This window comes from Calliphora vicina, chromosome 3 (genome assembly GCF_958450345.1).
Source record: "Calliphora vicina chromosome 3, idCalVici1.1, whole genome shotgun sequence".
Taxonomy (NCBI): Eukaryota; Metazoa; Arthropoda; class Insecta; order Diptera; family Calliphoridae; genus Calliphora; species Calliphora vicina.
Window position 1 is genome coordinate 31,951,215 of NC_088782.1, and position 23,156 is coordinate 31,974,370.

General features: G+C 29.6%; 1 protein-coding gene across 1 annotated transcript; it reads right to left on the minus strand.

Moving 5' to 3' along the window:
- Positions 1–18,388: 18,388 nt before the first annotated feature.
- HDAC1 (histone deacetylase 1) lies at positions 18,389–21,478 on the minus strand. The gene is made up of 5 exons (XM_065503578.1): positions 21,320–21,478; positions 20,616–20,728; positions 19,580–20,511; positions 19,217–19,515; positions 18,389–19,140 (listed from the first exon to the last, which is right to left on the minus strand). Exons 1-5 carry the CDS (start codon positions 21,360–21,362, stop codon positions 19,076–19,078), a joined length of 1,452 nt encoding a protein of 483 aa, XP_065359650.1. The 5' UTR covers positions 21,363–21,478; the 3' UTR covers positions 18,389–19,075.
- Between the last annotated feature and the right edge of the window lie 1,678 nt (positions 21,479–23,156).

A 23,156-nucleotide genomic window follows, 5' to 3' on the forward strand; every position in this document is an offset into this window, starting at 1 on the left:
ATCATCTATATTTTCTTGCCAAAATCGAATTTTTATATGAAAAATCAAGAAAAACATAAAAGTGGCTATAAGTCGGTAAATAATGGCCCAAAAGGAAAAAGGACGATCATCTGTGATCACCTATATTTTCTTGCCAAAATCGAATTTTTATATGAAAATAAAGAAAAACATAAAAGTGGCTATAAGTCGGTAAATAGTGGCCCAAATAGAAAAAGGACGATCATCTGTAATCACCTATATTTTCTTCCAAAAATTGATTTTTTATATGAAAATCAAGAAAACATAAGAGTGGCTAAAGTCGGTAAATAATGGCACAAATGGAAAAAGGACGATCATCTGTGATCACCTATATTTTCTTGCCAAAATCGAATTTTTATATGAAAATCAAGAAAAACATAAAAGTGGCTATAAGTCGGTAAATAATGGCCCAAATGGAAAAAGGACGATCATCTGTGATCACCTATATTATCTTCCAAAAATTTATTTTTTATATGAAAATCAAGAAAAATATAAAAGTGGCTATAAGTCGTTAAATAGTGGCCCAAATAGAAAAAGGACGATCATCTGTGATCACCTATATTTTCTTCCAAAAATTGATTTTTTATATGAAAATCAAGAAAACATAAGAGTGGCTATGTCGGTAAATAATGTCCCAAATGGAAAAAGGACGATCATCTGTGATCACCTATATTTTCTTGCCAAAATCGAATTTTCATATGAAAATAAAGAAAAACATAAAAGTGGCTATAAGTCGGTAAATAATGGCCAAAATGGAAAAAAGACGATCATCTGTGATCATCTATATTTTCTTGCCAAAATCAAATTTTTATATGAAAAATCAAGAAAAACATAAAAGTGGCTATAAGTCGGTAAATAATGGCCCAAATGGAAAAAGGACGATCATCTGTGATCACCTATATTTTCTTGCCAAAATCGATTTTTTATATGAAAATTAAGAAAAACATAAAAGTGGCTATAAGTCGGTAAATAATGGCCAAAATGGAAAAAGGACGATCATCTGTGATCATCTATATTTTCTTGCCAAAATCGAATTTTTATATGAAAAATCAAGAAAAACATAAAAGTGGCTATAAGTCGGCAAATAATGGCCCAAATGGAAAAAGGACGATCATCTGTGATCACCTATATTTTCTTGCCAAAATCGAATTTTTATATGAAAATCAAGAAAAACATAAAAGTGGCTATAAGTCGGTAAATAATGGCCCAAAAGGAAAAAGGACGATCATCTGTGATCACCTATATTTTCTTGCCAAAATCGAATTTTTATATGAAAATAAAGAAAAACATAAAAGTGGCTATAAGTCGGTAAATAGTGGCCCAAATAGAAAAAGGACGATCATCTGTAATCACCTATATTTTCTTCCAAAAATTGATTTTTTATATGAAAATCAAGAAAAACATAAAAGTGGCTAAAGTCGGTAAATAATGGCACAAATGGAAAAAGGACGATCATCTGTGATCACCCATATTTTCTTGCCAACATCGATTTTTTATATGAAAATCAAGAAAACCATAAAAGTGGCTATAAGTCGGTAAATAGTGGGCCAAATAGTGGGCCAAATAGAAAAAGGACGATCATCTGTGATCACCTATATTTTCTTCCAAAAATTGATTTTTTTATATGAAAATCAAGAAAAACATAAAAGTGGCTATAAGTCGGTAAATAGTGGCCCAAATGGAAAAAGGACGATCATCTGTGATCACCTATATTTTCTTGCCAAAATCGAATTTTCATATGAAAATAAAGAAAAACATAAAAGTGGCTATAAGTCGGCCCAAATAGAAAAAGGACGATCATCTGTGATCACCTATATTTTCTTCCAAAAATTGATTTTTTATATGAAAATCAAGAAAACATAAGAGTGGCTATGTCGGTAAATAATGTCCCAAATGGAAAAAGGACGATCATCTGTGATCACCTATATTTTCTTGCCAAAATCGAATTTTCATATGAAAATAAAGAAAAACATAAAAGTGGCTATAAGTCGGTAAATAATGGCCAAAATGGAAAAAGGACGATCATCTGTGATCATCTATATTTTCTTGCCAAAATCGAATTTTTATATGAAAAATCAAGAAAAACATAAAAGTGGCTATAATTCGGTAAATAATGGCCCAAATGGAAAAAGGACGATCATCTGTGATCACCTATATTTTCTTGCCAAAATCGATTTTTTATATGAAAATTAAGAAAAACATAAAAGTGGCTATAAGTCGGTAAATAATGGCCAAAATGGAAAAAGGACGATCATCTGTGATCATCTATATTTTCTTGCCAAAATCGAATTTTAGGAAAAATCGAAAAATCAAGAAAAACATAAAAGTGGCTATAAGTCGGCAAATAATGGCCCAAATGGAAAAAGGACGATCATCTGTGATCACCTATATTTTCTTGCCAAAATCGAATTTTTATATGAAAATCAAGAAAAACATAAAAGTGGCTATAAGTCGGTAAATAATGGCCCAAATGGAAAAAGGACGATCATCTGTGATCACCTATATTTTCTTCCAAAAATTGATTTTTTATATGAAAATCAAGAAAAACATAAAAGTGGCTATAAGTCGGTAAATAGTGGCCCAAATAGAAAAAGGACGATCATCTGTGATCATCTATATTTTCTTCCAGAAATTGATTTTTTATATGAAAATCAAGAAAAACATAAAAGTGGCTATAAGTCGGTAAATAGTGGCCCAAATAGAAAAAGGACGATCATCTGTGATCACCTATATTTTCTTGCCAAAATCGAATTTTTATATGATAAATCAAGGAAAACATAAAAGTGGCTATAAGTCGGTAAATAATGGCCCAAATGGAAAAAGGACGATCATCTGTGATCACCTATATTTTCTTGCCAAAATCGAATTTTTATATGAAAAATCAAGAAAAACATAAAAGTGGCTATAAGTCGGTAAATAATGGCCCAAATGGAAAAAGGACGATCATTTGTGATCACCTATATTTTCTTGCCAAAATCGAATTTTTATATGAAAAATCAAGAAAAACATAAAAGTGGCTATAAGTCGGTAAATAATGGCCAAAATGGAAAAAGGACGATCATCTGTGATCATCTATATTTTCTTGCCAAAATCGAATTTTTATATGAAAAATCAAGAAAAACATAAAAGTGGCTATAAGTCGGTAAATAATGGCCCAAATGGAAAAAGGACGATCATCTGTGATCACCTATATTTTCTTCCAAAAATTGATTTTTTATATGAAAATCAAGAAAAACATAAAAGTGGCTATAAGTCGGTAAATAGTGGCCCAAATAGAAAAAGGACGATCATCTGTGATCACCTATATTATCTTCCAGAAATTGATTTTTTATATGAAAATCAAGAAAAACATAAAAGTGGCTATAAGTCGGTAAATACTGGCCCAAATAGAAAAAGGAAGATCATCTGTGATCACCTATATTTTCTTGCCAAAATCGAATTTTTATATGAAAAATCAAGAAAAACATAAAAGTGGCTATAAGTCGGTAAATAATGGCCAAAATGGAAAAAGGACGATCATCTGTGATCATCTATATTTTCTTGCCAAAATCGAATTTTTATATGAAAAATCAAGAAAAACATAAAAGTGGCTATAAGTCGGTAAATAATGGCCCAAATGGAAAAAGGACGATCATCTGTGATCACCTATATTTCCTTGCCAAAATCGAATTTTTATATGAAAATCAAGAAAAACATAAAAGTGGCTATAAGTCGGTAAATAATGGCCCAAAAGGAAAAAGGACGATCATCTGTGATCACCTATATTTTCTTGCCAAAATCGAATTTTTATATGAAAATAAAGAAAAACATAAAAGTGGCTATAAGTCGGTAAATAGTGGCCCAAATAGAAAAAGGATGATCATCTGTAATCACCTATATTTTCTTCCAAAAATTGATTTTTTATATGAAAATCAAGAAAAACATAAAAGTGGCTAAAGTCGGTAAATAATGGCACAAATGGAAAAAGGACGATCATCTGTGATCACCTATATTTTCTTGCCAAAATCGAATTTTCATATGAAAATAAAGAAAAACATAAAAGTGGCTATAAGTCGGTAAATAGTGGCCCAAATAGAAAAAGGACGATCATCTGTAATCACCTATATTTTCTTCCAAAAATTGATTTTTTATATGAAAATCCAGAAAAACATAAAAGTGGCTAAAGTCGGTAAATAATGGCACAAATGGAAAAAGGACGATCATCTGTGATCACCCATATTTTCTTGCCAACATCGATTTTTTATATGAAAATCAAGAAAACCATAAAAGTGGCTATAAGTCGGTAAATAGTGGGCCAAATAGAAAAAGGACGATCACTGTGATCACCTATATTTTCTTCCAAAAATTGATTTTTTATATGAAAATCAAGAAAACATAAGAGTGGCTATGTCGATAAATAATGGCCCAAATGGAAAAAGGACGATCATCTGTGATCACCTATATTTTCTTCCAAAAATTGATTTTTTATATGAAAATCAAGAAAAACATAAAAGTGGCTATAAGTCGGTAAATAGTGGCCCAAATAGAAAAAGGACGACCATCTGTGATCACCTATATTTTCTTCCAAAAATTTATTTTTTTATATGAAAATCAAGAAAAACATAAAAGTGGCTATAAGTCGGTAAATAGTGGCCCAAATGGAAAAAGGACGATCATCTGTGATCACCTATATTTTCTTGCCAAAATCGAATTTTCATATGAAAATAAAGAAAAACATAAAAGTGGCTATAAGTCGGTAAATAGTGGCCCAAATAGAAAAAGGACGATCATCTGTGATCACCTATATTTTCTTGCCAAAATCGAATTTTTATATGAAAAATCAAGAAAAACATAAAAGTGGCTATAAGTCGGTAAATAATGGCCAAAATGGAAAAAGGACGATCATCTGTGATCATCTATATTTTCTTGCCAAAATCGAATTTTTATATGAAAAATCAAGAAAAACATAAAAGTGGCTATAAGTCGGTAAATAATGGCCCAAATGGAAAAAGGACGATCATCTGTGATCACCTATATTTTCTTGCCAAAATCGAATTTTTATATGAAAAATCAAGAAAAACATAAAAGTGGCTATAAGTCGGTAAATAACGGCCCAAATGGAAAAAGGACGATCATCTGTGATCATCTATATTTTCTTGCCAAAATCGAATTTTTATATGAAAAATCAAGAAAAACATAAAAGTGGCTATAAGTCGGTAAATAATGGCCCAAATGGAAAAAGGACGATCATCTGTGATCACCTATATTTTCTTGCCAAAATCGAATTTTTATATGAAAAATCAAGAAAAACATAAAAGTGGCTATAAGTCGGTAAATAGTGGCCCAAATAGAAAAAGGACGATCATCTGTGATCACCTATATTTTCTTCCAAAAATTGATTTTTTATATGAAAATCAAGAAAACATAAGAGTGGCTATGTCGATAAATAGGACGATCATCTGTGATCACCTATATTTTCTTGCCAAAATCGAATTTTTATATGAAAATCAAGAAAAACATAAAAGTGGCTATAAGTCGGTAAATAATGGCCCAAATGGAAAAAGGACGATCATCTGTGATCACCTATATTATCTTCCAAAAATTTATTTTTTATATGAAAATCAAGAAAAACATAAAAGTGGCTATAAGTCGTTAAATAGTGGCCCAAATAGAAAAAGGACGATCATCTGTGATCACCTATATTTTCTTCCAAAAATTGATTTTTTATATGAAAATCAAGAAAACATAAGAGTGGCTATGTCGGTAAATAATGTCCCAAATGGAAAAAGGACGATCATCTGTGATCACCTATATTTTCTTGCCAAAATCGAATTTTCATATGAAAATAAAGAAAAACATAAAAGTGGCTATAAGTCGGTAAATAATGGCCAAAATGGAAAAAGGACGATCATCTGTGATCATCTAATTTTCTTGCCAAAATCGAATTTTTATATGAAAAATCAAGAAAAACATAAAAGTGGCTATAAGTCGTTAAATAATGGCCCAAATAGAAAAAGGACGATCATCCGTGATCACCTATATTTTCTTGCCAAAATCGATTTTTTATATGAAAATTAAGAAAAACATAAAAGTGGCTATAAGTCGGTAAATAATGGCCAAAATGGAAAAAGGACGATCATCTGTGATCATCTATATTTTCTTGCCAAAATCGAATTTTTGGAAAAATCGAAAAATCAAGAAAACATAAAAGTGGCTATAAGTCGGCAAATAATGGCCCAAATGGAAAAAGGACGATCATCTGTGATCACCTATATTTTCTTGCCAAAATCGAATTTTTATATGAAAATCAAGAAAAACTTAAAAGTGGCTATAAGTCGGTAAATAATGGCCCAATTGGAAAAAGGACGATCATCTGTGATCACCTATATTTTCTTTGCCAAAATCGAATTTTTATATGAAAAATCAAGAAAAACATAAAAGTGGCTATAAGTCGGTAAATAATGGCCCAAATGGAAAAAGGACGATCATCTGTGATCACCTATATTTTCTTGCCAAAATCGAATTTTTATATGAAAAATCAAGAAAAACATAAAAGTGGCTATAAGTCGGTAAATAATGGCCCAAATGGAAAAAGGACGATCATTTGTGATCACCTATATTTTCTTGCCAAAATCGAATTTTTATATGAAAAATCAAGAAAAACATAAAAGTGGCTATAAGTCGGTAAATAATGGCCAAAATGGAAAAAGGACGATCATCTGTGATCATCTATATTTTCTTGCCAAAATCGAATTTTTATATGAAAAATCAAGAAAAACATAAAAGTGGTTATAAGTCGGTAAATAATGGCCCAAATGGAAAAAGGACGATCATCTGTGATCACCTATATTTTCTTCCAAAAATTGATTTTTTATATGAAAATCAAGAAAAACATAAAAGTGGCTATAAGTCGGTAAATAGTGGCCCAAATAGAAAAAGGACGATCATCTGTGATCACCTATATTTCTTCCAGAAATTGATTTTTTATATGAAAATCAAGAAAAACATAAAAGTGGCTATAAGTCGGTAAATACTGGCCCAAATAGAAAAAGGACGATCATCTGTGATCACCTATATTTTCTTGCCAAAATCGAATTTTTATATGAAAAATCAAGAAAAACATAAAAGTGGCTATAAGTCGGTAAATAACGGCCCAAATGGAAAAAGGACGATCATCTGTGATCACCTATATTTTCTTGCCAAAATCGAATTTTTATATGAAAAATCAAGAAAAACATAAAAGTGGCTATAAGTCGGTAAATAATGGCCCAAATGGAAGAAGGACGATCATCTGTGATCACCTATATTTTCTTGCCAAAATCGAATTTTTATATGAAAATCAAGAAAAACATAAAAGTGGCTATAAGTCGGTAAATAATCTCCCAAATGGAAAAAGGACGATCATCTGTGATCACCTATATTTTCTTCCAAAAATTGATTTTTATATGAAAATTAAGAAAAACATAAAAGTGGCTATAAGTCGGTAAATAGTGGCCCAAATAGAAAAAGGACGATCATCTGTGATCACCTATATTTTCTTCCAAAAATTGATTTTTTATATGAAAATCAAGAAAAACATAAAAGTGGCTATAAGTCGGTAAATAGAAAAAGGACGATCATCTGTGATCACCTATATTTTCTTGCCAAAATCGAATTTTTATATGAAAAATCAAGAAAAACATAAAAGTGGCTATAAGTCGGTAAATAGTGGCCCAAATGGAAAAAAGGACATTCATCTGTGATCACCTATATTTTCTTCCAAAAATTGATTTTTTATATGAAAATCAAGAAAAACACAAATGGAAAAAGGACGATCATCTGTGATCGCCTATATTTTCTTGCAAAAATCGAAATTTTATATGAAAATCAAGAAAAACATAAAAGTGACTAAAAAAAGAATGATCATCTTTTAAAATTCTCATATATTTGGTACAATTTTTAACAAAAATATGTACTATTTCAGACGTAGTTGTAAAAAAGTAGAAATATTGTTCAAATAAACGTAAATAGTTAGAATGTTTTTAACATTTAACAAAAAAAAAGAATCAATTCCAAAAAAAAGATCAAAATATGCAAAAGAATAAAGCAAAAAGGACAAAAAAGCTAAAACCGAATTCAATTATAATACTAATATAATTAATTTCACTTACTGTACTCTTGATTTAGATTTTCATTATTATTCATTTTTTTTTTTTAATTTTCAATTTTTTTTGTAATTTATTCTTAACACTTTAATTATAATTTTCTTAAAGAGGCCATTTTTATTAATTTAATTTTACTAATGTTAATGCAAAGAGACGTTTATTGTCGTTTCCTTTTTTCCCAAACAACTTCTATACTATTTTAACATAAACACTTGCTTATTTTATTTCCTCTTCTTTACTAGTTTAACATTAACACCTTCTTATTCTATTTCCTCTACATTCTCTCACAAGCACAACAACAAAAATAAGATGCCCTTAATTTGCAACAACAATAAATGAAGGCGAATTCAAAACGAAAAGGCAGACGCCAACAACTTAACTTTTTTACACGGATTTTTCTCTTTTTATAAAACACTTTTCAATAACTAAACATTTAAATATTATTAACTAATTGTTTAATAACATTTCTATAATAATTTTATTTTATTTCTAACACTTTTTACTAGATTTTTTTAAAATTTAATACCGGTACTAACAACGAACGCGTTTGTTGCAAATGCTGTTTGAAAAAGAACTGAAAGAGAAAATGTTAAACTAATGCAAGTCTAGCCGAAAAAGTTAACGAAAACTTTGTTAAGTCTTTATGTTGTTGTTGTTATAGTTATTTAATAAGAGGATGTGTGTAGTAAAGTCAAATATAAATGTTGTTGTTGTTGATTTTCTATAAATGGGGTGATTGAGGGGTAATGCAAATTATAGTTTAATACCAAATACTTTAAAATTTAAATATTATATCTAAAGGATTAATTGATATTTTGAATAAAATTATTAAAATAATATTTAACTGTGCCTTTTAAACTGATTTTAGAGGTTGTCATATAATTAAAACAGTTGTAATGTTTTATTTTCGAATTTAAAAAAGGAAATAAAACTATTTTTATATTTCGTAAATTTAGAGCTTAGAAGTTTAATTTACATACAACTAAATGACTTAATAAAAGCCTGTAAAAAGTTGAGAGTTATATGCGGCTGTGACAATAAAATCTTTTTCTGATTTAGGGGTTATATGGGGGGGGGGTATGTTCGATTATGTACCGATCCTCACAAAAGTTGGTAGAAAGATTTAGGTTCATATAAAACTAGTTTATGTACAATTTCATCACGATATTGGTTATTATAAGACAAATATTAATGTTCGTCATTTTCTGAGGGGGACCTCGTATGGGGACTAGGGACTAATGTTGCCCGATTTTCGCCATACTTTACCGTATAATTTCAGAGTACTTAGAACTAATTTGTGAAAAATTATATCAGGATTGCCGCTTAATCTACATATTGTTATGTTTATTACCTTTAAAAACGTTTTATTTATTTAAACTCTTTATTTATTTAAATTTACAAAATAATTTAAATAGTCAATCTCTTCTACACACACTTTATAATGTCCAAGAATACCGTTGATGTTAATTCAAACAGAGCTTATAATAAACGGACCGACTGAAACCCGCTGATAATATTTATATAATCGAATGTAGCTTTTTTAAAGCTAAAGCAGCAGTTTTTCCATACGTATAAACAACTAGCAGACCCGGTGCGCTTCGCCACCCCAATTAGAAGAATGAAATAGTACTATTAAGTCTCCCTTTGTGAATCTAATTGTAAATGTCTAATTTCATATTTCTGGGTCCATTATTATAGAAAATGCAAAAGAAAGTTACCACTAAAGTCACCTTTTGTGAATTCAAATTCATTTAAAATCATGTGTGCCTAAAATAAACAAATAGTACCATTGATTATCACTTCTAAATTCGCATTCACTAAACCATAACCCGTCAATTTTGAATTTTAAATTTGTATAGCCTTTCCTATAATATCAACTAATTTTGTTTCTATAACAATTAATATATAAAAATTATCACAAAACCCAAAAAAAAAACGAAACCGCGGTTTTGAAATTCTTTGGTTTTTTGGAAACGCTAGGTCCATTATTATAGTAAATTCACAAAAGTACGTATGAGAACAAAGAAAAAGTACCAAGCGCCTTGAATTTTCACTCACTTGGGACCATAGACGCCTAATTTCATATTTCTATGTCCATTATTACAGAAAACTCAAAAAGTACCATTAGAATATATAAAAAGTACCAAAAAGCCCCCACTTGTGGTTTCCCACTCACTCCCATATAAGCTTAATTTCATGGTTTTAGGTTAATTGGTGAAGAAATTACAAAAAGTACCATTCGAATAAAGAAAAAGTACCAAAAAGTCTATCCCTAGAATTCTCACTCACTTTAGAACATATACGATTAATATCATGTTTCTAAGTTCATTGTTATAAAAAATTCAAAAAAGTACCATTAGAATAAAGAAAAAGTACCAAAAAGTCTCCCCCTAGAATTCTCACTCACTTTAGAACATATACGATTAATTTCATATTTTTATGGCCATTATTACAGAAAATTCAAAAAGTACCGCTACAATATACAAAAAGTACCAAAAATCAGGCACTTGTGGATTCCCACTCACTCCGGTCCATATAAGCTTTACTTCATGTTTCTAGGTTCATTGGTGAAGAAATTAAAAAAAGTACCATTCGAATAGAGAAAAAGTACCAAAAAGTCTCCCCCTAGAATTCTCACTGACTTAGGACCGTGTATGCTTAATTTCATGTTTCTAAGTCCATTGTTATACAAAATTAAAAAAAGTACCATTATAATAAAGAAAAAGTACCATGAAGTATCCGCTAAATTTTCAATCACATGGGACCATATACGCTTAATTACATATTTCTAGGTCCATTATTATAGAAAATTCAAAAAGTACCATTATAATATAGAAAAAGTACCAAAAAGCAGTCACTTGTAGATGCCCACCCACTCTGGCCCATGTAAGCTTTATTTCATGTTTCTAGGTTCATTGGTGAAGAAATTACAAAAAGTACCATTCGATTAAAAAAAAGTACCAAAAATCTCTCCCTAGAATTCTCACTGACTTAGGACCGTGTATGCTTAATTTCATGTTTCTAGGTCCTTTATTGTAGAAAATTCAAAAAGTACCATTATAATATAGAAAAAGTACCAAAAAGCAGCCACGTGTGGATTCCCACCTACTCGGGCCCATGTAAGCTTTATTTCATGTTTCTAGGTTCATTGGTGAAGAAATTACAAAAAGTACCATTCGATTAAAGAAAAAGTACAAAAAAGTCTCCCCCTAGAATTCTCACTTACTTAGGACCATATATGCTTAATTTCATGTTTCTAAGTTCATTGTTATAGAAAATTCAAAAAAGTACCATTAGAATAAACAAAAAGTACCAAAAACTCTCCTCCTAGAATTCTCACTTACTTAGAACCATATATGCTTAACTTCATATTTCTATGTCCATTATTACAGAAAATTCAAAAAGTACCATTAGAATATAGAAAAAGTACCAAAAAGCAGTCACTTGTAGATTCCCACTCACTCCGGTCCGTATAAGCTTAATTTCATGTTTTTAGGTTCATTGGCGAAGAAATTACAAAAAGTACCATTCCAATATAGAAAAAGTACCAAAAAGTCTCCCCCTAGAATTCTCACTCACTTAGGGCCATATATGCTTAATTTCATGTCTCTAAGTCCATTGTTATAGAAAATTCAAAAAAGTACCATTAGAATATAGAAAAAGTACCAAAAACCCCACAATTGTGGTTTCCCACTCACTCGGTTCCATATAAGCTTTATTTCATGTTTCTAGGTTCATTGGTGAAAAAATAACAAAAAGTAACAATCGAATAAAGAAAAAGTACCAAAAAGTCTCCCCCTAGAATTTTCACTCACCTAGGACCATATATGCTTAATTTCATGTTTCTAAGTCCATAGTTATAGAAAATTCAAAAAAGTACCATTAGAATATAGAAAAAGTACCAAAAAACCCACACTTGTGGTTTCCTACTCACTCGGTTTATATATAAGCTTTATTTTATGTTTCTAGGTTCATTGGTGTAGAAATTACAAAAAGTACCATTCCAATAAAGAAAAAGTACCAAAAAGTCTCCCCCTAGAATTCTCACTCACTTAGGACCATATATGTTTAATTTCATGTTTCTAAGTCCATTGTTATAGAAATTTCAAAAAACTACCATTAGAAGAACAAAAAAGTACCTATAGTTCTGTTCACACATTTTGGTACCTAAATATTATACCCTATGCCTAACACAAACTTCACTCAGATACAAATCAGCTAACTTTAATATCGATAATTGCAATAATTTAAAATATTAAAAAAGTACCATTAGGAGAAAAGTACCAATTTCCCATTTCTTCCTCGAACACCCCTCAAGTTCGACCTTTAAAAATATTCCATTCTGCCAAAATTGTTTATGCTACAGACATGTCTCAAAATATTAAAATCTGTGTTAATGTGCCCAAGAAAAAATATGTTTTAAAAAAGTACCAAACTGTTTACCCGGATTTGGCCCAATATACACCTTGGCACTCGAGTTCCAAATAACACCCTGTTAGTTAATTTTTGTATGAATCCAGGAACCAGTGTTAAAAAAATTATCAAAATTGGCTTAATAATTTCAATAAAATGTATTTTTCCGATTTTATCCCCTTTTTGGTACCTTTTTTATCCCCCATTGTTTTGGTAAAATTTAATTCAAATAAATTTCTGTATCGTGGTGGGAGCTCATAATAAAATATTCGTATGCCTATGTCAAATTATAGAAAAACATATTTTATGAAAAAGTACCAAAAATAAACACAATTTTTATCCCTTAAGGGTTCGAATTTCCAAAAAGTACCAAACTTATATTTTTTATTTTTTGATAATTAAAGAATACGATTTAAAATTTGTTTCTATGTTTATTGGTTTAAAAGATACATAGGGTGCAAAAAAAGTACCAAAATACAGTTTTTACCCGTTTTCTCCCCTAAATGTTTCGAATTTCGAAAAAGTACGAAACACCTGTCAGCTTATTTTTTAAACGGAGTAACATGCAACTTTAAGTTTTTTTGTATCTTTATTAGTTTTGAAGATATAAGGTTACCGAATTTACCCGTTTTTACCCTTTTTTACCCCCTAAACGTTCGAATTTCCAAAAATCCCTTCTTATCGGATCGTTTTGGGGAGGGAGGAACCCACAGTTAAAATTTCGTGATTCTAGCTTCAGCCGTTTGGGCTGTGCGATGATGAATCAGTCAGTCAGTCAGTCAGTCAGTCAGTAACGTTACTCTTTTATATATTAAAAACAATAACAGCATGTTATAAACATTTTATATAAGTAGAAGTTTTCAGCAATGGAAATCTTGATAAACAGACCGTTAATTTCGAAATTTATAATGCAATTTCGTAACAGTATTTATGACTACTCAAACTGTATTCCGGGGGAATATTTGTATGGGGGCTAGGTGAAATCATGGACCGATATTGCATATTTTCAATACCAAACAAACCTTATCAACAGAGATTATTTTTGGAGAGTATTCAGCCAGCTAGCTCATTTCGTCTGGACCCTATCGTGTTTTCAACAGACACACAGACGAACAAACACAGCTAGATCGTCTTAGATCCATGGTGATGATGGTGAGTATAAAAAAACAAAATTTATATAATTTTTTTGAAATTATTCAAATTTCTAACTAATCAATTATTATTTGCTTTGAATAGTCAAAATCAAATTATTCAATTAATTTTGAATTAATTTTGGTCCATTGAGACCACAAAATTAAAAGTTTTTGAAAACAATTTTCTTAGGGAAACAATCAGATTTTAATAATGTAAAGAAATTTTACATTTATTCATAACCCATTTCGAGATATTTGAATGCAAAGTCGCTCAAGGGCACTTTTTCACATTTGAATATTCAAATTTGAATGTTTATACAGCTGCGAAAAAAAAGCACCACACCCAAAAAAACCCCTTCGTGTTTAATGGTTTTTGTAGTATATTTTGGATTGTATTCTAGTTTTGAGAACGTCTGACGTCTGAGAACCTTCACCACCAAACATGAAAAATTTACTCTCATCTGTCCATAAAATATTCTTCGACTTTTGGACTGGCCAATTTTGATGTTCCTTTGGGAACTTTTGAATTATGTTCTCTGAGACATGTGGGATCTGTTTATACTGTCGCAGTTATAATAAGGTCCTTTATTACTTCGGTTACAGCTTTGAAAGGATCCCTTTTGCTCTCGCGGATCAATCTTTTGACGTGAAGGGGGGTCAGAACTCGTTTTCTTCCACGTAGTGAATAATTTTGTTAGAAATCCCAACCAATCGACCAACTTCTCTATAAGATTTTCCATGCCATATTAGTTTTTTTTGATTATTTAGCGTTTCTCCGCACTGAAGGCTTTTCCACGATCCATTTTATTTAAAATATTTGCTTTTCGTTAAACTTTATGATCGAAATAATAAAAATAAAAAACAAGATAGCACGTGTTTAATCCATTAAAGCACTTTTGCTGTTTTTATAAAAAATTTGTAAGTCCTGCTATTTTATTTTTGTCATTTTTTTTAAATTTTTTCTTCAAATTGCTAAAAAAAATTTACTATAACAACTCCAAGAGAAGTACTACATTCTTAATATAGGGGACATGCTAAGCTATGTGTTAAATATCAACATTTGTAAAAATATATTTTTCCCAAATGTATATTTGGGGAATTCAAACGGTCTGCTATTAAGTCATATTGTCATAATGTCCTAATATAATATTTTAGTTTAAACAAATTGTTGTTGTGCTATGTCTTATTTTTTTAGAACTTTTTTGTTTGAAACACTATAAAAAATTGTTTAAACTAAAATAATATATTTGGACATTATGACAATATGACCTAATTGCAGGCCCCCAATTATTTCGTAAACTTTTTTTGGAATAAAAAAATTGTGTTCATTTCAAATAAACGTGGAAAATACTTAATATCGCAACAACAAAACAAAAAAAAAATAATAATTAAATTCATAGTTTGACCTTGCAGGGATAAATATTGAAAACTCTCACTAGTGTTTCTAACTTGTCTATTATTGTATCATGTCTGCTACCAAAAACCGAATTTATATTTATATACATATAATAATATTTAATTACAATATAATTAATATTATATTCCTTGATTTAGATTTACATACCTATATTATGAATTTTTTTTTTTTAATTTTCAAATAGACTTTTTTACATAACACACATTTTTATTTAACTTTTTTTTTTGATAATTTATTTTTAACACATTAATTCTTATTTTCTTAAACAGGTAATTTTTATTTACTTTTAATTTTACTAATTTTATAATTTACATTTTTTTAATGCAAAGAAATGTTTATTTTCATTTCCTTTTTTCCCAAACAACTTCTTTGCTATTTTAACATAATAAACATGAATTCGCCTTGATAAACATTTGCTTATTCTATTTCCTCTATATCCTCTCACAAGCACTCTCACTTAAAAAAATAACAACAAAAATAAGATGCCCAAAATTTGCAACAACCATCAACGATGACGAATGAAAAATTTTAATGGCAGACGCCAACAACTTAACTTTTTTTACACGGATTTTTCTCATTTTATAAAACACTTTTCAATAACTAAACATTTAAATATTATTAACTAATTGTTTAATAACATTTCTATAATAATTTAATTTTATTTCTAACACTTTTTACTAGATTTTTTTAAAATGTAATGCCGGTACTAACAACGAACGCGTTTGTTGCAAATGCTGTTTGAAAAAGAACTGAAAGAGAACATTTTAAACTAGTGCAAGTGGAGCCGAAAAAGTTAACGAACATTTAAGTCTTTATGTTGTTGTTGTTATAGTTAGTTAATAAGAGGATGTGTGTAGTAAAGTAAAATATAAATGTTGTTGCTTTTCTATAAATGGGGTAATTGAGGGGTAATGAAAATTATAGTTTAATACCCAACGAATTAATTGATATTTTGAATAAATTTATTAAATTAATATTTAACTATGCACTTACTTAAATGCCTATCAAAAATGTATTCCTTTTAAACCGATTTTAGTGGTTGTCATACATATGATAAAAAAAAAACATTTACAGAATCAGCAAATAACTCATTTTATTTTCCAAAATAAAAAAGGAAAGAAAACTATTTTTATGTTTTATGAATTTAGAGCTTAGAAGATTAATTTACATACAACTAAAGGACTTAATAAAAGCCTGTAAGAATCAAGTAAGAGTGTTATATTCGGTTCTTGTATACCCACCATCAACAAACATTTTTCTGATATAGGGGTTATATGGGTGGTAGGATCAATTATGGACCGATTCTTACAAAAGTTGGTAAAAAGATTTAGGTTCATATAAAACTTGTTTATTTTCAATTTCATCACTATATTATTTATTATAAGACAATTATGAATGTTCAAGTCATTTTCTGAGAGGGACCTTGTACGGGGACTAGGGACAAATGTTGCCCGATTTTCGCCATACTTTACGGTATAATTTCAAAGTACATACTTAGAATTAATTTGTGTTAAATTTGATCAAGATTACCGCATAATCAACATATTTATAACTGCTCAAACTGTATTCCGGGGGATATTTGTATGGGGGCTAAGTAAAATCATTGACCGATATTGCCCATTTTCAATACCAAACAAACCTTAACAGAGAGTATTTGTGAAAATTTCAGCTAGCTAGCTCCTTTCGTTTGGTTCCTATTGTGTTTTCAACAGACAGACATACGGACAGGAAACTCTCCTGTCAAATGCCTAACTCAGTTGTTAGAGTAAGTGGTGAGAATGTATTAGTAGAAAAAACAATGTGAAAACAAAAACAACACTTGTGTGATTATTTTGAGTAATTTTTTTGTTTGAGATTTTTTCTAGTTTCCAATCTATGTTTCTCTGTGGCCTGAATTATTCACCCTATCGTTTTATTTGTATATCATTAGGTTTCCTAAAGCTTTTTGGGAAAAGGTTTCCTGATAATCTATCTGGCCTAAGCAACCAAGTGAATACTCATTGGAACTAGCTTATCCCCCAACAATAAATTTCAGTAAATTTATTAATAATTAAATTGGGAATTTAGCACATAAAAACTAAATCTTACTAAACAATTAATTTTGTATTCCCAAAATAACTTGTTGAAAATCTAAATCCTCTGTCTAAATTATTCAATATTCATATTCGTTTATGACAGCTTTGGACGACATTCACAGAGACGCCATCAATTCCACAGTATCATGATACCGTTCTGACACAACTAAGATCAGAATGAAGCAACAGGCTTTAAGCTTTGGTCCCGTATGTATATCGTACCGTCAACTTGTCAGAATCCTCATGACAACTTCCGCATATTCAACTGTTCAGCCAACTCTACTTCACTACTTCCTATTGATTTATGGACTCGCAGAGGCTAATAAATATCTGCATCCTTTTGCGTTTTCAAAATCGATTTCTATTACATACAGGCCTGTCACAGAATTCCATTCCGATCGAAATTGGAAAAGTAAACAAATTCCCCGGGAGGGGAATTTTTATTCATATTCCATTGCAATGGGAAAAAACTCCCGGGGAACTAACTCCCGCGGAATTTTTTATTCGAAATTGGGCTGAAATAAAACTAAAATTTCTTTCGGAATGAAACCACTTTCAGTTTTCAAAGTGGAATTGCTATTTCTTTGTAATTATTAGTTTTTCTAAAATTTTTAATCAATTTCTGTACCAAAGACTTTACTTTTGTTTTAATATAAAAAACGATGTCAAATTAAAATCACAAATACAGAATTATTAAATATTTTTGGAATTAATAAATTATACGGAATCTAAAGAACCTAAAACAAAAACGAGCGGAATGAAAACTACGGAATTGATACCATTTCGAACAAAATGTGAGACAGGCCTGATAACAGTTATATAAATTTACTCATTCCTGTAAATACTTCAGATTTTCATTATCATAAACTAATAATATCCTCAAAAAAAAAAAAAAAATCAAAAATTAAGTAATTCGAAATGAAATTTATTCAAATCTGTATGATTTATACATGGAAATTCGAAAATGTTTTCTTTCAAATCGAATTACTGAATAACCCCCTGGTGCTACAAATTTAAAATATTTTTTTTGTCCTAAATAAAACCAGTTTCGATCGGCCTCTACAAACTGACATTAAAATAAAACTTTTTTTTTTGTTTGTTTTTTTTTCTAATTTTTGTTAAAATTTCACTCTTTAATTATCTTGGATTTACTTTAATTTTTCTTTTTTTTTACTATAATTATTGATATTCACACATAGTAGACATAAATATTTAGAAATCTATTTTATTTTATGAAAATAAATAAAGAACATACAGTTATTTTTATACTCGATTTTATATAATTTTTTTTTTCTATACTTTCACTTAAATTACGTGCCATTTTAAGAAAATACTAAGAAATTGTTTGCAGAAAGTTTCCATTTTTGTGTTTTTAAATAAAAAAAATTAGTCGAGAAAACACAGATGTTTCAAGTGAAAACAATAAGAAAAAAAACTTGAATTAAAAATTACTTTAAGTAGTGATTTGATTTGTGTGAGTGGCTTGCTTGGTGGTGGTGGAGTTTGGAAATGCTATTTTCATATATATTACACATCTTAACTTAAAATATAGGTTTTGTTTTGTTTAATATTGTTAATCTTTTTCTTGTTTTTGTTGAGGTTATGTTTAAAGTACTTTTTAAGTATTTTTTTTTTAAATATTTAGCTGTTGATGTAAGTGTGTGGTATGGAATTAGAATAAAACGTACTTTTAAAAATTCTCAAAATAATTTAAAAAAAAAATGGAAAATAAACATCAATTTAAAAAAAAAGAATGGTTGTTGTGCCTTTGAAAAAATTTAATACCAACAAAGAGCGCGAAAACTTTAAAATAAATTAAAATAAACGCTATGTTAAATTAGGTTTAAATTTCGATGTACGTTTTATTGGTTTCTATAACCAATTACGGCCACCACGTCATATGTTGTTTTCTTTTTTGGCATCTTCACTTTTAGCAGGTTCCTCACTTTCTGTGGTATCCACTAGAAAATAAAAAATAAGTTACAAAATTATTAATATTTAAGAAACAATATAAATTTCTGTAAAACAACTGCTCACTTTTTTCTTTATCATCTTGAGCTTCGGAATTCTCTGTTACTTTACCCTCTTTTTCCAAACGTGGTCGTTTTCTTTGACCCTTATAGGAACGATTGTCTCTGCGGCCACCTTCGCCCTCATCCTCTGAATCAGAGAATTCATTGTCGGGCACTATGCGTTTATCTTTGTCGGCCTGTGTTATGCGCTCATCCTTATCGGCCTTATCTTCATCGTCTGTCTCATCATTGATGGCATCCTCAGGTATGCTTTGTATTTGAACACCGGGGGCATGAGGCAACATGCGCAAGTTTTCAAAAAGTCTGCAAATATTCAACAGATTAATAAGTAAATAAATTTGTTATTAATTATATTCCCAATTCTCACCTATTTCTAATTTTCTCCAAATATTCTGTGGTATTCTGATTTGTCATATTACTAGGACTGATGTGTAATTTGAAATCAGGACCGAAATATTCGAAATAATCATTATAGGGCAGTTCATTGGCAATTTCAACACCCAACGCCACTGAGGTCTCATATGTCCAGCAACGTGATACATTACGAATGGTATAGCCACCACCGCCCACCATCAGGAAGGGTAAATTGTATTTCTTTACAAAATCCACACAACGTCCATGACCCTTAACGGTCAAATTAAAGCAACCCAAACGATCGCCCGTCAACGAATCAGCACCACATTGTAACACCACAGCTGCTGGCTGGAAAGTCTCCATTACCTTGGATATGATAGGTTGGAATATTGATTCATAGGCCTCATCATCCATGCCATCACGCAGAGGAATATTAACAGCATAATATTTTCCCTTGCCAGCACCTATATCACGTAAATCTCCCGTGCCGGGGAAATATTCACCATATTTATGGAAACTAACAGTCATTACACGATCTGTAGTGTAGAATGCCTCCTCAACACCATCACCATGATGCACATCAATATCAATGTACAATACACGCTGATGATACTTCAGCAATTCCAAAATGCCCAAAACAATGTCGTTGACATAACAAAAACCAGAGGCTTCGGACTTTTTAGCATGATGCAAGCCTCCACCCCAATTAATACAAATCTCAGAGGCTTGTTTGTTTAGTTTAACGGCAGCAGCCACAGAACCGCCGGCCGAAAGTTGACAGAACTCATAGAGACCATCGAAGACGGGACAATCCTCGCCAACATTGAATCTTTGCATTTGTTTGTTGTATTCAGTCATGTTGTCGGGACGTATGGAACGTAAGAAACGTACGTATTCATCAGAATGGAATTTGGTCATTTCATCGGCTGTGGCTTTATGGGGACGCTGGAAAAACAACATTCAATTAATTTATTAAAACATAAATAGCTTATTTTAATTTCAAATTCATTATTTTATGCTTATTTTTTATTATATTTTAATATACTCACATAAATTTCCATTTTTCTATATAAACCATAATTTAACAAGAGATTATGGGTCATACGTATGCGATGAGGCTTCATGGGATGACCCTGACCATAGTAATAATTGCCAATATCACCTAAAATACAAAAAATACCAGAATTAGTACTAATTTATAATTAAAAAATAAAAATAAATTACATTTATTAAAAATAAATGTATAAAATATTAATTTGTGTTTAAAAAATAAAAAATTCAAAAATAAACACAATTATAGTTTTTCATATTTTAAAGCGAGAGTCCCTATAGCGTCACACTTTGCAAATACGCACAAAACACTTTTCGTCACAATACAAAACGACCGTAGTTTCGTTATCATACACGAACATTACACAAACAATATGACAAAGTCTATATTATTGTTGTTGCTTCATTTTCTATACAACAAGATACGTGCAAATGTACGGTAGAGCAAATTTACATTATAACACAACAAAAGCACACGTCTTAATATGGTTGTTAGCAGCACCAGAAAAGTGTGCTGTATAACAAAAGCCGATGGTACAGTCAAAGTAAATTAAGAAAATTTCGAAAAAAAAAAACACGGAAATTTACAATTTTGTTATTTCTTAAGAATTTCTCATAAAATTGCTGTTTTTACTGCATTTAATACTTTTTTTTTAGATATTTTTTTGTTTATTTTAATAATTATTAAAAAATATTTACTTACTATCATAATAGTAACAAACTCTTTTTTTACTCGCCGACTGCATTTTGTTTGATTTCTAAAACTTTGTTTTTAACTAATAAATTCACTTGTTAACTAAACTAATTTAAATTTATCTATTTATTAATTAAAACACCCAAAAGGTTTCACGTTTTTCCCAATTTTATTCCAGTGCTTAAGAAAAGCGCGTCTTTGCTGGGCGAATTCTATTTAGAAATATTAATTTCTTTTCCTTTATTGGCCGTTTCTTGAATGGCGATGTTAAAAGGGAATGCAATTAATCAAATACAAAGTGAAGTTGGCTGCAGTTTATTTAACAGGGTTGTATTTTTAAGTAGTGAATTTATTAGTTATCTTAAATAGTTGGCAACGTAAATATATTGTAAATTGATTATTAATTGAATTAAATATTAAGTTATAAGTAATTTCTGATACAACAACAAAATACAGAACAAATCAAGATACCAGTATAACTAGCATGTATTTTGTTGTTGCAAGAGTTTTGTTTTTGAAGTTCACAAAAAACGATAGATCCCCAAGATGTAAAAATGTATTATCTAAACTTTGTAATAACCTTTGCAAACCCGTTACTTAAAGGAAATTCAATTTTAACATGCAAATAAAAAAGATATACAGTGAGTGACAATTCAATGAAAACATTTTTTTTAAACTTATTTTTTTTTTTTATTTATTTTCAACAACCTAGCCTATTGGTCATAATCGGTTATAAATTTCTTATTCCTCAATTTAATTTTTGCTGTTACACAAGAGACTTGTTTAACTAAATTGCGTAATGTGAAATGGGTCTATTTTTATTTGGATAATTTCTAAAACCAAAATAATTAACGATTTTAGTGCTTTATTAAATTCCCAAAAATTACTCCCCGGGTGTTTATTAATATTTTAAAATTGGCAATTAAATCTAGAACTTGCTAACTGGTCAAATGAGACTGGTCTTGGTTGCTGTTTGCATAATTAAGGCGTCTAACTCTATGCAATTATTTTATGTATTTCAGGAAATATTGTGAAATGGCAAAATTTTTAAAAAAGGTGCCAAAATATTTTGAAGTTAAAACCGGTTTACCGATTTAAAAAACCAGTTTGTCAAAAAACCGAAAAGTTAAAGAAACCCGAACCAGTCGATTTTAAAAAGATCAAAAAGCCGATTGACCGGTTTTGGATACTACAATTTGAATATTTAAGTTATTTAAATTTTCTTATTATTTCATAAAATTTTAGGATATTTGTTTGACTATGTCTTATGGATATTAATTATATAATGTGAGTTTTGAAGAGAAAATACATTTTTACAATAGAAAACCTAATTTTTTCCAGAATATATTAGTGATTATATTATTAATTTCAGTGTTTTTTTTCATATTGCACTTATGCAAATATGTTTATATTATTATGAATACATTTGTTTAAGTTCAGCGTTTTTTTCTTATTGTAATTATAAACTTTAGTCTGGCAGCTCTCTGTCGACAAAGAGAGAAAAACACACTAGAAAAAAACAATTGTTTACTTTATTTCGCCGCCTATAAACGAATAATAAAACAAAACGTAATGCAAATAAAAACACAAAATGGCCGGTGAAAAGAAAGGCGAAAAAAACACAGAGTTGTTCAAACAAGTACTTTTATGTTTTTTAAATTAAAATTCAATATTTAATAAAAACTATAAATATTGTTAAACATTAAAGAAACCTGTTATTTATGTAGAAACATGTTTATAATAAAAATTTAACAATTTTACTAAATTAATAGTTTTTTCTACACACAGTTGTTTTTTTGAGTACTAAAGTGTTTTCTAAAACAGAGTTGTTAATTGTTGTAACATT

What these genes read in the sequence shown, in the direction of transcription:
- HDAC1 (XM_065503578.1), bottom strand. Translation starts at nt 21,362, where the DNA reads ATGCAGTCGGCGAGTAAAAAAAGAGTTTGTTACTATTATGATA. An exon ending in TTGGAGAAAATTAGAAATAG is followed by an intron (nt 19,516 to 19,579) that starts GTGAGAATTGGG and finishes GAATATTTGCAG; the next exon opens with ACTTTTTGAAAACTTGCGCA. An exon ending in TCAAGATGATAAAGAAAAAA is followed by an intron (nt 19,141 to 19,216) that starts GTGAGCAGTTGT and finishes TTTATTTTCTAG; the next exon opens with TGGATACCACAGAAAGTGAG.